The 17,126-nt window shown below is 49.9% G+C and overlaps 1 protein-coding gene across 20 annotated transcripts in view; it reads right to left on the reverse strand.

Moving 5' to 3' along the window:
* Positions 1-16,911, reverse strand: part of FGFR2 (fibroblast growth factor receptor 2) — a 104,356-nt gene extending 87,445 nt beyond the window's left edge. For 6 of the 20 annotated variants that reach the window (XM_049696494.1, XM_033420881.2, XM_049696490.1 and 3 more), the window contains exons 1-2: positions 16,469-16,909; positions 12,377-12,668 (exon numbers count right to left, since the gene is read on the reverse strand). In XM_049696494.1, coding sequence (XP_049552451.1) covers positions 12,377-12,542 — 166 coding nt within the window. In that variant the 5' untranslated portion in view covers positions 12,543-12,668; positions 16,469-16,909. Of the gene's footprint in view, positions 1-12,376; positions 12,669-13,225; positions 13,247-16,468 lie in introns of those variants that run through there. The other 14 variants (XM_049696483.1, XM_049696487.1, XM_049696496.1 and 11 more) reach the window with 7 other exon arrangements.
* Between the last annotated feature and the right edge of the window lie 215 nt (positions 16,912-17,126).

Below are 17,126 nucleotides of genomic sequence, written 5' to 3' on the forward strand. Positions count from 1 at the left end.
TTTTGAATTTTATTTTATTTTTTTATACAGCAGGTCCTTATTAGTCATCCATTTTATACACATCAGTGTATACATGTCAATACCACTCTCCCAGTTCATCCCACCAACACCGCACCCCCCACCGCTTTCCCCCCTTGGCGTCCATACATTTGTGCTCTACCTCTGTGTCTCTATTTCTGCCCTGCAAACTGGTTCACCTGTACCATTTTTCTAGGTTCCACATACATGCGTTAATATACGGTATTTGTTTTTCTCTTTCTGACTTACTTCACTCTGTACGACAGTCTCTAGATCCGTCCACGTCTCTACAAATGACCCAACTTTGTTCCTTTTTATGGCAGAGTAATATATTAACTGATCAGCAGATTACATTTTTCCAATCACATGGGAACCTCAATTTGAATTTGTCTGATTTTAAAAAGGGGTTTTCTTTCAAATGAACAAATCTGCCACATCATATATATGTAAGTTACCAAAGTGGGGATTTCTGGAATGTTCCCAAATGGAACTAAACATCCAAGGATCTTGTGAGAGTCGTCGTCATCAACGGCTATGTACAACACCTGTTTGATTACTTTTGTAAGGGAAGAAGCCTGTGGCTTATTAAAATACCATTTACTACTCATCCATTCAACAAATTTGAGATAACTGGTATTTGTATGGGGGGCATGGTAACCCCCCCAAAGAACTCCCTAGAAAAGAGGATCCCAGCTGGGCTCAGGGATGACTCACTGCAACCCGACAGCAGGTCATGAAACCCCCTGAACGCCAGACCCAGAGGCCACTAGCTTGAGGACCTGGGCTCCAGGAGCAGGGTAGTTGGCCTGCGTTCCAGAGAGCATGCTGCAAAGCCAGCAGCCTGACCACATTCAGAAGCAAGTTTTCAGGGGCGGTCGCCTTTCCACCTTAGTGTTACCTGTGGCTCACATGGCCCCATTACTGACATAAACGGTGCCAACTCCAGGGGATACATTTGCCCTCTAAGTCCCGTAAAGGTCAGATCAATGTCCAAATCCTATTGGACATTTTCCCGAGCCCCTCCCTCAGCGAGTACGTCCTGAATACATGAATACTTTTAAAGCGGCCCCAGCTGCAAATGAGAGGGGAAAAAAACAGGAAGCTTGACGAGGAGAGAGGGAGGTGAAGAGTTACTCCTTGAGGGCAAGGCTGCCTCGGGTTCTGCAGCTCAGGACCTCATGGGGGTATTGTTCAGCAAGTTTACTTAAAGGGCTCGGCCTTTCTTCTCTCAGCAGGACCCCAGTTCCAACACCCGTTCGGAGCCTGCAGATGTGTCCCCAGACTGGTCCCCCCTCCAGCAGCATCCCAGCCATTTGCAAATGAAGGGACAGCAGCTGGATACTGGGAAACAGATGGGCCTCCTCATTTGAATGGGTTTGATCTGGCAGCCCGGGCCTCAGCAAGTTCAGGCCCGGCCAGCGCTGAAATCCGGCTCGGGCAGGCGAAGGCACAGATTCCTAGCCCGAGGGGTCTTCAGTGAGCAGCTCGATCAGAATGGCCCCTGGCAGAGGTCTCCCTGAAGTCAGAGGGGGCGGGGAGCCTCTGTGGTGGGCAGGGCCCATTCCCAGCCGGGGCCGGGCCCGGCAGGACCCAGAAAGGCAGGACAAGCCACAGGGATCACTTTTCTCCCGTGATATGCAGAGAAAAGAAAACATCTCCCTAGGGGAATCCTGTGCCTGAGGATTGAAACCACATTCATTCAGGAAATTCCAAATTAAGATAGGCGCCACCGTGGTTAACCTTTCTCCCCAACCCTAAGCCGCCTATTTGCAGAGAGGTAAAAACTTCAAGGAAACAAACTTTGAAGAGCCCCTACCTCCTAATAGAGCCCCTTTCAAAACCCTCGGGAGCATTTGCTCTTGGAAACGCTGTGCACGGCTCCCCAGCGTCTTGGCTTCCCAAGACGTGGACAGGGCGTACCAGGTCCTTTCTTAAGCTGAGATTGTGCACCCCTCTCCACAGAAAGAGGAGGAAGCCTTGTTTGAATCTCTGAGTGCCCAGGTGAGGCCCCTGAGAGGGGACCAGAATCGTGTTCACTAGGTCTCCCTGGCTCCCCGGGGCCGTCTCCCTGCATCCACGTGGGTCTGGTAAGGAACTGCAGCTCCAGACTGTCAAGGAGCAAGGAGATGCCCCACTCAAGTGGCGGCTGAGGGCTGCCCGTGACCTCCTGACTCGCCATACCTTTAAGGGTAGGTACCTCTTACCGGACAGCAGAGAGGTCAGGAGGATTCCCAAAGTGGGCACAGAGCAACCTAGCTGGCACACCTGGCCGGGGCTGACTAGGGCCGACGCAGTGAACTTACCAGCAAATCAAGGCGGCACCCACTGCCTTCAAGACCAGCCTCAGGAAGGCGCACGGTTGGAAGACCCAGAAAAACCCTTAACATGGCACGTAGGCTGGCTCCAGCCCCGCCCGGCCTGGCCTGCTTCCGCAGCCCCATCTCTAGCACACTGGCCTCCTCGGGGTTCCCCGATTCCCTCTGAGACACACCATGCTTTTACTTCGGATGACCTTCACCTCAGATTGGAAGGTGCCCCTTCGTTTTTTGCAAGTATTTGACAAATGCCAGTCCCCTTCCCCGCCCCCCGTCCCCCCCAATTCAACAGGACTTGAGACTTCTCTGCTTGTCATTCTATCCCCACAGAGCCCGGCACACAGTAGGACATAGCAGGGTCTCAACATAATTGGGGGACAAACTCAAAGGAGTCACAGCAACGACGCTGCAATCTGAAAGGTGTGCTGTGGTAATGACCTTGGCTCTGGAAGCTGCGGCCGCACCAGGGCTGAGAGGCTCAGAGGGAACCGCGCAGTGTCACCTTCCAGCCAAGCATCCTACAACCTCTCACCCACACGGAGCCCCCCTTCTGGATGCCTGCGTCTTCTGCGTCACCGAGCAGGTGGCCGGCGCGGAGTGCAACTGGCTGAACCAGGCTTGATTCACCTCCCCGTCGGGCTGGAACCGCTCAGAGTTCACTTTCTTTTTTTTTTTAAACCACCAAACTGAACTTCGTTTGCTTTAAAAACAGGCTCTGCACCCCGGCCTCTTTTTTCCCTCGGGACACCCTTCCTGGCCAAGGCTACAGGAAGTATATAGGTGTTGCTGCTTCTGCCCTTTCATTCTGGCAATTTTTTTCCCTTCCCCCACCTTTTATTTATTTTTGCTTTCCTAGCTTCTGACATTAGAGGGCTCAGTATCTGTCCATGACCACAGGTTGCAGGAGCCCCAGGTATACCAGTCTGCAGAGGTAGGCCTTGACCCAACCTCAAACCAGAAATGCTGAAGAAAAGCTTGACGCAATGTCAAACTGACGACCAAAACTGAACACTGAGTAGGTCCCAGGGCAGACCGCCTGAAGCACCTGGGACAAGGACAACGGGATGGCCTCGTGCTGCTGCCTTGCGGGCCGGCCCTTCCTGCTGTGACTCCTGCCGCATGACACTATCTGGGACTCCACGCAGTCTCCCTCTGGTCTCCTGCGCAGCAGAGAGGGTTAGCTTCTTACCAATAAGCGACATACCACCAGAGGCCATTCCAGAAGAATCACGAAGTGGTAATTATTGGAATGGTTTTATCGTCTACGACTTTTCCTCAAATAGCTTTAGGGGAATAGATGTGGACAGATGAGAAGAAACTGCATCAACCAGCACTGTCCTTACATGTTTAAGAGTCAAATGACAGATTTAAGAATGAGCAGCTCCCCACAGTATTCCACAGAAGAGCCATCTGCTCAGGAAAGAGGAGGCCACTGGGAAATCTTTGTTGCACCAATCAATGTACCCCAAGGCCTGGACACGCACTCACTACCTACGGGGCCTTGGAGGAATCGTTTCATCTCCGAGAGTCTCAGCCATAAAATGCGAATGTGGATAGCTGGGGTCAGCTGCATCACTAAGATGAGAGATGGTGGCGGGAGGAGGTATTGGAGGAAGGTGGCTCAGAAGGTACAAAATTCCAGTTAGAAGGGAAATAAGTACCAGGGGTATAATGTACAGCGTGATGACTAGAGTTAACACGGCTCTGTGGCTGGTATATGTGACTGTCATTAAGAGAGTTAATCCCAAAATATTTTTTTCTTTTTCTTTTTAGTGTCTGTATGAGATGATGGATGTTAGCTAAACTTACTGTGGTAATCATTTCACAATATATGTAACTCAAATGGTTGTGCCATACATCTTAAACAGTGCTGCCTATTATATCTCAATAAAACTGGGGAAAGAGATTAGAGATAACATGTCAAGGCACCTAGCACAATGTCCAACACACAACAGGCACTTAATAGATGGTAATAAGAATTACTGTTACCACCACCTGCATCCTCAGCCTCTCAAGGAATGGGCTAATAGAATACGACCCCATCCACACTGCCCACTCCCACTCACACCCCCAGTACCATGGGTACCATAACAATCTCCTTGAGCTCCCTTCCACGAAGACTGGAAGCCCAGCCACCTGTTAACTAAGGAAGGCCCAGCAGAGTGCCCGGGGGAAGTCACCACAGGCCAACCTGGCAGAGCCTATCATAACATGCTATGGAGCTCCCCTCACGGGCCAGGACAAAAGCAGAGCATGTGACACCCCCCTTCCCCGCCAACCCATCCCATAAACCTCTCTCCATCCTTCTCTTTTTTTTTTTTTTTTGGCTGTGCCGCGTGGCATGCAGGATCTTAGTTCCCTGACTAGGGATCGAACCCGTGCCCCCTGCAGTGGAAGTGCAGTGTCCTAACCATTGACTCCAGGGAAGTCCCTCTCCATCCTTCTCCACAGGGCCTCTTGACAATCCTTTGTTTGGAAGCCCCAAGCACAGAACTCCTTGCCAAAATATATTGCTCCTTATGAAGCACATATCCAGCCGTTATTACACAGCTGCAATTGACTTTTTTCGACAGGGAAAAAAAATGTCAACCCTGAACCATTTGGACTGCAAGCAGCAAGAGGACCCCATTTCTAGGGTCCAGACTTGTAAATGCCCAGGATAATACAAAGGGTTGGACAGGCTCCCTTTCTACTTTAATTAAAGTAAATGCCTCTCATCAGAATATTTGTCATTGTATATCTTAGGGTAAACATCCCAGAAATATTGGTTTGACATCCTATCTCAGGTTTTTACCTCTACAAGGAAGTGGGGTGGGGCAGGGAGGAAACTAGCACTTACTGAGCACCTACTATCTGCCAGGAACTACTGTACGGGCTTTACATACACTTGCATTTGATCCTCATGGTCCCCCTTTCAAGATAGATGTTATCAGACCCACTTTTAGATAAAGAAAGAGAGGCTCAGAGAGGTTATCTAACTTATCCAAGGTCACAGCACCAGTAGATAACGGAAAGATTCAAATCTGCTTTGTTTAGCTCCCAAGGCCAAGTTCCTTCTGTGAGTTTCGGTCCCCAGAAAGCACATTACATACCATTTTAAATGATTTTATTCATTTCTACGGAAAAAAAAAAAGTCAGATGCAGAATTTACGATAATAACATAGAGTATTCCTGGTCTTTTAGAGATCTGAGTGATTTTCTGTTTGAACCCTAGGATGTATAGTTAATTGTGCGCCTGCCTGGGTCAGCTAAAAAGGCAACAAGTTTTGGTCAAGATCCAGGAGGCTTAGTGGGATGGGAAGGAGGTGCCTTTTTTTGGGCGGAGGTTAGGGGTGGCCGCCACCTGTGCAGCCAGCTTTCGGGATCTTAGTTCCCCGACCAAGGACTGAACACGGGCCCTCAGCAGTGAAAGCGCAGAGTCCTAACCACTGGACCGCCATGGAATTCCCAAAGGAAGGAGGTGCCTTGAAGGCAGCCACACTCCTTTGGGGCAAACTCACTGTCTACTCACAATCGGAAGTGTAAGGGTTTTCAAAGAGTTTAAACCCTAAACTCACCACTGCAAAGATCTTTCCATACATTTTATAGCACCCCCCCACCTCCTACCCCCCCTGCCCCCTGCAACACACAAAGTTGGACTTTTTGATGTCTTGATATTCTTAAAACATTACAGCTGGTTATGTATGGCAAAACTTAACAGTAAACTGGCCTTTAAAAAGAGGTCACACATAGTAACTCAGAAGAAGTTCTAGTGTTAGAAAATAATCATGACAATATATACAGAGTTTACCGTATCAATGTCAGAGCTCAGAACTGGGTTCTTTCTTTCAAGTCAAGTGCTGTATATAAATCATAAAATATATATGTCCCTTGACCTCAATTCTGAATCTGTCAGTCTTTTCCTTATAAGCTATTTTTTTGACCTCCCCATAAAACATGTTCACCACGACCCGACATTCTATATATGTGCATTCCATTCAGACACGACTCGGAATTTACCATGCTTTAGTTGGACAGGGGTTAGAGCAAAGAGTAGGCCGCACCTTAGCTCCCTGACTCAGTACAGTCAAAAAGAAGTTGAAATTTTTAATATTCACATGAAATGGCAAAAGTCCAGAATGGGACGTAACTACTTATGGGATTCCAAAGTGGAATAAATGACAACAGGTCACACCCAACATCTTAAAACTCCATCATGGTACAAGTTTCCTAAAACCAAAATTACTGAAACTCTAAAGCATGCCTATTCTACTTGATTTGCACTCTTCATGGACAACAGTGGTCTAGCCTGATAATTTAAAATATCCTTTTGCATGATTATATAAATGGTAAAAGCTTGAAGTTACACAAACAGAGGCCAGTGAAAGCCTGCAACCACCATCTACCACTGATGTGGCTACCATTTTGGGTTTCCTGTCATGTCCAAAACCGGGGTAGTAATGATCAGAGCACGGGGGAAAAAGAACTTGGGAAAAGTGTGACGTTTGTTAATTTCAAAAGGAAACATCTCCAAGACATGGGGGCCCATCATAGGGAAAAGGCCAGCAGCTTGTTCAACCAGACTTCCTTACAGAACTCGGCCTCAGCTCCCTTCCCCACCTCCTCCCATTCCCTGATCCAGGAAAGCCAGAGCTGAACCTGGCTGGGTCACTCCAGGTCTATCTGGGTAAGCAGGAGGAAGTGGCCAGTTTGTGCAGACTCTCGGGCTGCCAGAAAGCCTTAAGGCTTCCCATGAAGATAAACACTGTCCGTAAAATGGAACACGAGTTGTGCGTAGCTTTAAAAACTCAAGTTCAAGAGCCTCTAAGCCTCTAAGGAGTCAAAGCTGAATTCTTCAGGGTTTGTTCATCTTGGATATAATGATCAGAAACCCACCTCTTTGGCTTAAGGCCAAACGTTCAGCCCTTACCTTAGGTTCACGATTCAGCCACATACGGCCTTCAGCACTGTCACCATCAGTTAAAAGAAGTTACTGCTAAGATGGTAAGGCAGAGAGAAGGACGTGGGGTGAGGGTGTGGCATCAGGCACTGCAATGCCAGGGAAGCCGGAAAAGCAGAGCCATCTCTAAATCCCACCTGGATGCAGCAAAAGCACAAGAAGGATGCAAAACCTAAGGCTAAAGTCATCCCTCCAGGAAAACCAAATAATAATAAAGACCATGGGCCTTTCTGCACAGCCTCATAAACCCCACTGGATCAGAATCATTTGTGGGACAGCCTGAAAAACTTCCACACAATCACTTCTGAACTGCTTACCAAGGCAAGCACCCTGCTAAGAGTCAAACCGACACAGCGGAAAGGAGCACACTAGCTGTATTTCCTACCGAGCCTCAGATGCCGTACCCAAAAATCAATTTCCCCCATTTTCCTTTAAAGACTAAGATTAGACAGCATTTTTAATGGAAACGTAAAATTAAGCCAGACTCTGATGAAAGAGGGGGGCAGCCTTTTAACAATTACCCTGGACAAGTAAATACCCAAACAAGACACTACAAATGGGAGGGCTCCTGGACACATTTTACTGAGAACACAAACATTAAACAAAACTCTTCCTGTTTAAACACGACCCCAGTTATTTCATAACCATGTAATTATTCATTAAGTCTGATATTGGAAACATCTCATATTGGATTGCTCTAGTTATTTGAATTCTCACCCTCAGCTGAGTGGGAAACACTTGAGAGCAACAAGTCTTCAGTTATGGCCTAGCAAGGACTAGTCACCTAGTAGGTACTCAGTGTTTTAACTGGTTAAAATAAAAAGGCAAAATACAAACACACACACACACACACACACACACACACACACACACACATACACATACACACTTGGAATTTGGATGAGAGCGAGCCAGTACAGAAAGTATACAAATACCAATTCTCTGGGCTTGCCAAATTTTTGCTCTAGAAGTAATATTAAACACAGCTCTTTGTCTATGAATTGTGAAATACTTTATATACTAATAAAGAATGTGTACTTCGTTGTGTATTGAGCTGCATAAGCCTACGTTTGGTTTAATTTACCAAGAGTAAGTCCTTGTTCCTAAGCTATCAAGTTACAGTCAACTCTTAAATATTAACACATACTGAGGAACAAAGATGCAGATAATACAAAACAGAAGATTATTTTAAATCATTCATTCTTGGTATGCGGATATATTCTTTTTTTCTTTTCTTTTAACTTGCAATTAAATGCGTATGGCTGATATCATGGCATTTACAATACTTCTAACAAAGGACTTAAACCATACTGGAAAAATCTGAGGTAAGGAGGTCTCCGTGTGGACCCCATGCTCGATCTCTCTGCTACTGAACTTTGGACCAACTCACATCAGTCAGGATCACCTTGCCCAAAAATTGATAAAAAAAAAAAAAAAAAGGCATACTACTTTCTTCCCAGGTTGTTGCTTTTCAGAATGACACTTTGTGGAGGGTGGAAAAGTAATAAAGGGTTTTGGGTTGGAAAAGCCCTTTTATTTTAGCTCCTACTGGGCTGATGTAAACAAAGATGTGGTTAATGTCAACAGTGACTTAATTAACCAGAGTAGGTGACAATGCCAGGAAGAACTTGAAAGTAAGAGTCGCCTCCACCCCAAGGTAATCAAGCTTGACTATACTTTAAATAATTACAATCTTAATCAACAGAGCAGTACTTGGCATTGAGGACTACTGGCCCCTTCGAGTCAACTGAGTTTAAACCCTTCGCAGCTGGTCACCTACAAAAATGAATGACCAGTTGAAAATATTCATTTTTAGTCTGGAATATTAACTAAAATCTTCTAGAGATTATTTTCTTCTTAAGTCAGTTGAGTAGACCCAAACCTACTGCCACCACTTCAGAATGTGTCGAGAGACAAATGATATATGACAGATGATGGGATATATGATATGATGGTACATGGTAGATGAGATGATGTGATACATGATATGATGATGGATGGGATAGGGTGATGATAGATGACATGATACTGTACAAAGCTGGGACAATTGGAAAAGGACCCTCTAGCATTAGGGCTCCTTCCTGGAACTTAGTTACCTTTTTCTCCGCACAAATTTTCCTCTGGTCCAGCCCGATACACATTATCTAAACTGAGCTTCCCAATTAGCAAAACAAAAATAAGATAAGGCCTTGTGCACTAGAAGGTCAAGGTTGAACTTATTTTAACCAAAGCTACAGTTAAACTCACCATGGAGGACAGACAGGGACTGATGGACACACATGGATGGGGGACTCTCTGTCTGTCTCTCTCCAATTCGTTGGTACCACAGCCTAAACTGGAGCTGCCCTACTTAGTCTGCTTCCAGTTGCTAAAATCTCCTCTTCCTCATCTACAATTAGATTACCTTCCTAACAACCTCTGACACCAAAGCAAAACTCCGGCATTGGAAGAACTCATCTTAGGGCTCAAATCAGTTGAAAAGGGAAGTACAGACCCTACAGAAAGCGAACACAGCTGCCTGGAAACACGAAGGGCCTCCTCCATTAGAGAGCAACTTTCTACTCAACTGTCTCCAAAAGCCTACATGTTTCCTGACACTGTGGCAACTGACCCAGCCAGCCCACGGGACCAGGAAGATGCATGTGCCCAGCTCACTGGGAACAATGATGACAACACATCCCAGGTGCTCATTAGACGCCAGGCCCTGTGCTAAGCGCACTTCACGTCCAGGCCCACCTAAATCTCCCAGCAAGCTTTTGAGGCAGGTCATCAGAAGGCTTCTGAGGATATAAATATTCATTTAGCACGAATGAAGAGACCCTGAAGACTGTCTTAGCCAACCCTCAGACGACAGAAAGGGAAGGGAACTGAGGTCCAGGGGTTTGTGTGCTTTTCCAAAGTCACCTCTTTGCAGGGTCTTGCGGGGTCCACTAAATCTTTTTTTTTTTTAACCTCTCACAACTCTGGACACAAACCTCATAGAAGCTATGAACCCCGAAATATGCACAGAAGGACATCTGCAAAATATGACCTACCATTTCAGGGAACTCAGGCACCTCCCCTCAACCCGCAAGCGCACAGATGCCAAGTTGGGAAGACCTGCTTCCAACGATACTCACATTGTTGGAGGCACATTTTTAACAAAGAACCACCGTGCGGACTCCATCCCTGTCCACTGCTTTTCCCCCTCTCTGCCTCACCTCTTTCTTCCAGCATGTGCACACATATTTTAAACTCTCTTCAATAATTAAATATGATAAAAAGAAGTCCTCCAGGACCATTTTACACTTTATGTTGAAATAAACTCCCAATAATGCTGCCCTGGAAGTCTAAATGAAAAATGACATTTTCCTCCTAACCTGGGCCATTCCTGGGAAATCCCAGCTCAGCTGCCTCCCTGTGGGCTGAGCCACGCGCTCCGGGGAAAACTGGCAATTAGAGAAACATCCATTTTAATTATTAGCAAATAAAGAAGTACAGGCATGACTTTCAGAAACCAGGACCCTTTTCCCTCAAGTTAAACCCTTTAAAAATGCATCACCTGGGCTTCCCTGGTGGCGCAGTGGTTGAGAGTCCGCCTGCCGAAGCAGGGGACGCAGGTTCGTGCCCCGGTCCGGGAAGATCCCACATGCCGTGGAGCGGCTGGGCCTGTGAGCCGTGGCCGCTGAGCCTGCGCGTCTGGAGCCTGTGCTCCGCAACGGGAGAGGCCACAGCAGTGAGAGGCCCGCGTACCGCAAAAAAAAAAAAAAAAAAATCATCACCACTGCACATTACAGCCATGCTTATGTCACAAGGAGGTAGTCACAGACACAAGCTCCTACAAGATTTCCTTCCCGGAGATCTGGAAACCTCGGCGATGTCACCGCACCTGTTCATTATAAAGCCTCCGTACCTCTGTGTAAGAAAAAGGGCATGAGCCTCATCTCACGACTGCTGGACTGCTTCCGGTAAGAAGTCCCTCCGTCTTAGAAAAAGATATGCCTTTATGCTTCCTGACTCGGGGTCTCAGCGGGAGCCCCCCTCGGATGGGGACACAGCCCTCCCTCCCGCGTGGTCCTAGATGGGCTTGCGGTCCTCTTCTGTGCTGGGTGCCTTTCCAGAACAGCTGAGCTGACCTCAGCCCACTCAGGCCCCCGAGCTCGGCAGGCACCAGGTGGGCTCTCAGCAAACAGGTTCATTAAGTGGCGATGAGTGCTAGGATCTGCTGTTTTATTCTCAGATTACCACTTGAAAAATAGCTCAGCTACCGATATTCCCTCCTGATGACAGATTTCAGTGCTGCACCGAGTCAGGGCTTGGCTACCGACATCTCAGAAGGACCTGGGGAAGAGTTTCCAAATCTGCCCGGCGGGATAATTCAGCCCTGTTCGGTGCTCACAACTGGCCTCACGCCCTTCTGTACCTTCCAAAATGCATAATGTGTTGCCTTCATGCAATTTCCAAAGCTGAAACACCAACGCACGCCCTGTTAGATCTGGAAGTTCTCAGAGATTCAGGAAAGGCCCAGGTACACTTCAAATTGACTTAAAATAGAATCTACCTCTTTGTGACGTACTGCTTAAGTATTATGAATTACAATGGCTCAAAAGAATGTAATGTGTCAAGCATCTCCGTGCTGAACTTCAGAGGCTGCTTTTTCTCCTTAGACAATGAAAATAAAATGTCAGCATTTCAGATGTCGGCAATTTCCCTTAGTGACTCCTTTTGTCAGAAAACAGCAATTCTTTACACTGTGAGCAAAACTTTCTCTGGTAAGCATGCTCCTGCAGAAAGCCCTAGATGGCATTCAGCTACAAGCTCCCCTTCCATGGCTCTCCTGGGCACTGGATAAACTGCCCGCTGTCTCCCTCACCCAGGTCAGAGAAACGCACATGCCAAAAAACCACCAAACTACACCACTCTGCCTGCAGTGTCCCAGCTGGGAACCTGCTCTCGTAATCTCTGGCTTGCGGGGAGCAGACAGCCCACTCTCCCTTGCTCTTGGAAGACTCATTTACAACGTAAGGGGCAGCTGATTCTCAGACAGGCCTCGACCTAAGTGCCACTTCCCCGGACAGATCCCAAAACAAACTTGGTACCCTGAAAGTGAAATTAAACAACTTACCTTCCGGCTCCACCGTGGTATCCTCAACTAAATTGAAGGAGGGCCGGGCCAGGGACAAGGTTGCCATGGTGACCACAACCAGGCCGACGAGGCGCCCCCAGCTGACCATGGTTACAGTGCCGATCCCCCGTCCTCTTCCATATCTCCATGTGGACGTTAATCCCATCTGCACACTTCCTCTATGAGCATGGACTGCCTGCAGCAACGCCTTCAGCCGGCGGTGGGCTCGGGAACCGAGGTGCTGTGACAGCCTCTGCTGGCCCTGCAGCCACTTCTGCTGCTGCTGTAGCCTCTAGGGGAGAGAGTCGGCAAGTCAGTGAAATCCTCCCCAACTCCAATTCATTTCAACCCAGTTCTTTTTCGTTATCTGCAAATGCCTTCCATGCGCACGTGAGTCCCAGGGGTTTCCACCAGACCCATCCACAAAAGGTGTTAGGCTGATCGTTTAGAAAGCCTACTTTTAAGAAACAGAGATAAAAAAAGAGGAGCTACAGGACACAGATACGTGCGGCCACTTCAGTTAGGCAAAGTGTACTCTCTTTTCCTACCCACTGTCACCTCTACCGCCCTCAAGAAGCAGAAGCAACGTGACCTTAGTTTCAAGGGCAACTACAAAAGCAAGTTAATGATGCTCGGGCTGGCAAACCCAGCCTCTCGTTAACTTCTCTCAGGGCAACTGCACTTCAGAGGCATCTGCTTCTGGGGGCTGGAGCCCTCAGGAAGAAGGGAGACAAGCAAAGTAAAAAGAACCCCAGGAAGGCGACCAAAAATTCCCACCAGTTTACACTTGTCGAGATTCATTTTCAAATGCAGAAATGTATTTCAATCTTTCGCCAAGCAGCCACTTACAAAGAATGAACGGAACTGCAATACATTCAAAGCAGCTGATCCAAAAAGAGATTCGAAGGCTGAATCCCGTTCCACTATGACTAATGGCAACCCAGGCCTAGTGAATGTCTTCAGACAGAGTGGGTTAAGAAGTGGAGCAAATGCAAATTCTGATGAATATCACAGGCATTTATTAATGATGCTGCTTCTGCTGATATGTAAATTATTATCAAGGTATGTGATTGGGCCAATAACTTTCAGTATGCTAACCTACTGGCTAAAATTTCAGAGCAGAAATTACAAGGGGGTGCCCAACCTGCTATTCTGTTCACTCATTTGATCCAAAGGCAAAGAAAATTTTCCGCACTTAAGATATTCCAAATAACTTTAAATTTGTTCGGTATCAATTACTAAGTATAGAACCGAAATGCACAAACTTTAGAGAATTTGATCGACACAGTCAGATTCTGTGAACTATACATGCATGAACCACATTTTATAGGATTGAGGGTAGGGGTGAGAACTTTCTAAACCCCACGCTCTCTGCATGACTTGATATTTCGAATTATGACTACGATTTCAATACTGCTGGAGTCTCCCCAAAGCTACATCAGAAAAAACTTTTAGCTTTAACTAAGGATTAAAGTGGGTAAGGGAAAAGAGGATGCTGCACCACTTCCAGAGGAGGAATAAAGAAAATCTCTGCTTCAAAGAAAGCACACGTGAAGTGGTGTGATTCACGGCACAAGCAAGAAAAGCATGTGTGCCCACCCTGTTTTCAGTCTGCTTGAAGGATTTTTTGGCCAACTTTTCTTTCCTCTTCAAGTTAAGAGCCTCAAAAGATAATTCCATATCTATTTCTACATACACGTGGGAGGGAAACACACAAACATTCTCATTGACTTACTAAGCATTTCCAGAATGCATGGGAATTTTCTGCCTCACAGGAACAATCTTAAATCCTAGCAGGAGAGTGGGCCCCAGGCTGCTTCCCCAGCCGCCTCGCCCACCTGTCCCAGCCTAGAGGAGCTTCCTTTGCTCTAGGCAGGGAAAGGTGGACAGTAAGTGACCTCAGCTAAATCCCAAACCATTCATTCATCCCAACGGCTTGCACCAGAAACTGACTTTTAGCCATTTCCAGGTCCAGGCCCCGCGGCCACCCCCTTCCCAAATCTCTGGAAGGTGGAGGCCTAGGGCGGCAGGTCTGCACAACTCCTCACCGGACTGGACAAAAGTATGGAGGAACCTCCTAGGCAGGATAATGAGGTCCCCAGGCTCGGTGTTGGGAACACAGGCCCAGCATGCCACTGGCGGCCACAATCCCAGCTTCCTGCCTTCAATACCATAATCCCTCCTGGAGTCTGAGCCTCAGTGAAAGCCCCAGCGTGTTTATTTTTCCCCTTGAAAGGGAACTCTCTTCTCCGCCTGGGCGCGGGAGGAGTTGTCACCCTCCCAGTGATGGATGGCTCTTCATGGCCACCCGTCCCCCTGGTCCATTTTCACCTCGGCACAAGCCCGCCCCCAAAGACAGGCAAAGTGACAAGCGAGTGGGCTTGGCTGGGGAGTGGTCCCTATGCAGGTCGATGCTGGGCTCCTCGGTTTACCAGAACATTCCCAACCCCACCACCACCACGCTCCAAGAAGACAGCCCATGCAGCGCCCGCCTTACCTGAGTTTCTACCCCTAAGAGGTTGTCTGCCTGCCTGCCCGCCCATGACGAGCACTTGGGTGTTTTGTTCCCAGTATATTTCACATCAGTCAAGAGAGCCAGGCAAGGTGCAGGGGCGCCCAGGTCCCCCGGCGGCAGACCCACCTCCTGGCTCAGAGCCTCCCTAGCTCCCCTTCTCCCCACAGCTAACAGGGCAGGGGCCTCTCAAGGGGTCAAATGCGGTGGGTGTGGGGATTACTCAACATACTGAAATTCTCAAAAAATGCAAAATACAGGCTGACCTGGGACCACCTTCTCTTCCCTGTTAACGCTGGCAAGCCAATGAGGACTTGCCGCCGCTTCGGGAGAACTGAACACCACCAACCCGGCTTCATTGTAGCACTTCTTTCATTTGTTTGCTTGGAATATCTGATTTTCTCCCCCTTCTCTGGGCGCTAAAGAGCTCAGAGAAATCTGCATTTTAATTGACATTCCAAGGGGAGAGAGAGAGAGAGAGAGAGAGAGAGAGAGGCTCCCGATTTCTTTTCTATTCAAACTAAACAGTCTTTTCAGATGAAAATGAGTCGAGGCCAGTGGAAGATTTACAGGGATTTGGGACCACGGGGACAATGGGGTTTTAAATGTTGATAGCGTTTCACACCAAACACATAATGGGTGAAAGCAGGTTTGCCTTTAAGGGTAGGTTTTATTGAATTGGGCGAGAGGAAGGAAGGTCGCGAGAAGAGTCTGCAAGGGAGCGGACGGCGAGGGGAGCGGCGGAGACTCATCGCCCCCGGGCCGGACCTCTGCGCCTGGCCCTCTGGCCGCGAGGGTCGGAGCCAGCTCCTGGCCCGGCCCCCAGCTGATTCCCCGGCGCGGTCCGGCAGCCGAAAGAATGAGCGCGCAAGTTAGAACTCGCCTGCGCTTTCGACATCTCCGAGCTGCTGCCGGCGGAGCAGGCAGCGAACTAGAAAAAGTCGGTCCAGTTCGCCCCCTAGCCCCAGGCGCGCCGGGCTCCCTCCAGCGCCGACGGCGGCTGCGGGCCAGGGGCGCCCGGCACTGCAATCGGGGAACCGGAGCAGCCCCCTCCCCAAATGTGCCACCCCCGAGCACCTCCTACCCTACGGAGGTGTCGCCGGCCCCACCCCAGCGGCTCCCTCCCGGGGAAGGGCACCCCCGTCGGGGCCTGGATGGAACGGGACGGGTGCTCCCCGGGCCCCGGAACGAGGCACCCCGAAGATGCCCCTCCGAGCTCCGGACCTGCGCGGCTGTGCCACCAGCGAGGCAGCCCCGCCGCTCGCCCGCCAGCTCTGGGGTCGGAGGATCTCGCCGGCCGGAGTTTGACAGGGGGGCGGGTGTGAGCGCCAGAGGCAGATGTCAGCATCTGGATGGGGGTGGTTGAGGCAGAACTTCCCTAACGCCAGCCGTCAGCATGCACCCAGCTCCCCCATCACCTATGCAGCCAAAGAGGGAGAACAAGGAGCAGCCTCCACAGTGCCAGCCCTCCGCTCGGGGGACCGTGCACCCGGCGTCCCGGGCTTTCACGGAGCCCACTCTCCCGTGGGCCCACTCTCCAGTCCCGCGAGGCTCCCCGAGGGGCCCACCACGGAGGTTACCTTGAATGGCAACGATCCCCGGCGACCGGCTCTGTCCCCGCGCCCGGCGTGGGTCGGGACGGAGCAAACGACGAGCTCCCCCCAAAAAGTGGTCCTTGGGTCCTCGCCGGCGCCAAGGCTCCGAGGCTTCAAGCGCACCCCAGGTTGCGGAGGCGCGCGGGCATGACGCCCGCAGGCTGCGCTTGGATTTGGGGAGCGAGAGGAAGAAAGGACTCAGGCTTGGCGTTTCCTCCAGCAAACTTTGCTCGCAACTTGCGAACGCTCGGAGCGCGCAGGAAAGCCGCGGCCTCGGGGCGCCCGGGGCTCGCGGCCGGGCCCAGCCAGCATGGAAAGGAGTCGCCGCGCGGGGCCAGCTACGCCGCGCGCAGACCCCGCGGCGCCCGAGCTTTGTGGCGGCCGCGCTCGCTCGCTCGCTCGCTCGCCCGCCCGCTCCTCACCCGCCGCCCGCCCGCTCAGCTCTCCGCGGCGCTCTCCACTGCCGCCGCCGCCGCCCGCGCCGCCGCCGCCGCCGCCCCCTCCCGGCGGGTCACGCCCCCGCTGAAACCCGAGCCGTTTCCTGGACGGCGGCGCCCGCTCTGCCAATCAGCGCCGCGCGCCCCCACCGCCTCTGCTCCGCGCGGCTCCCGACGCCTGCGAGCGGCCCCAAGACCCCGGCCGG

This window comes from Orcinus orca, chromosome 14 (genome assembly GCF_937001465.1).
Source record: "Orcinus orca chromosome 14, mOrcOrc1.1, whole genome shotgun sequence".
NCBI classification, from domain to species: domain Eukaryota; kingdom Metazoa; phylum Chordata; class Mammalia; order Artiodactyla; family Delphinidae; genus Orcinus; species Orcinus orca.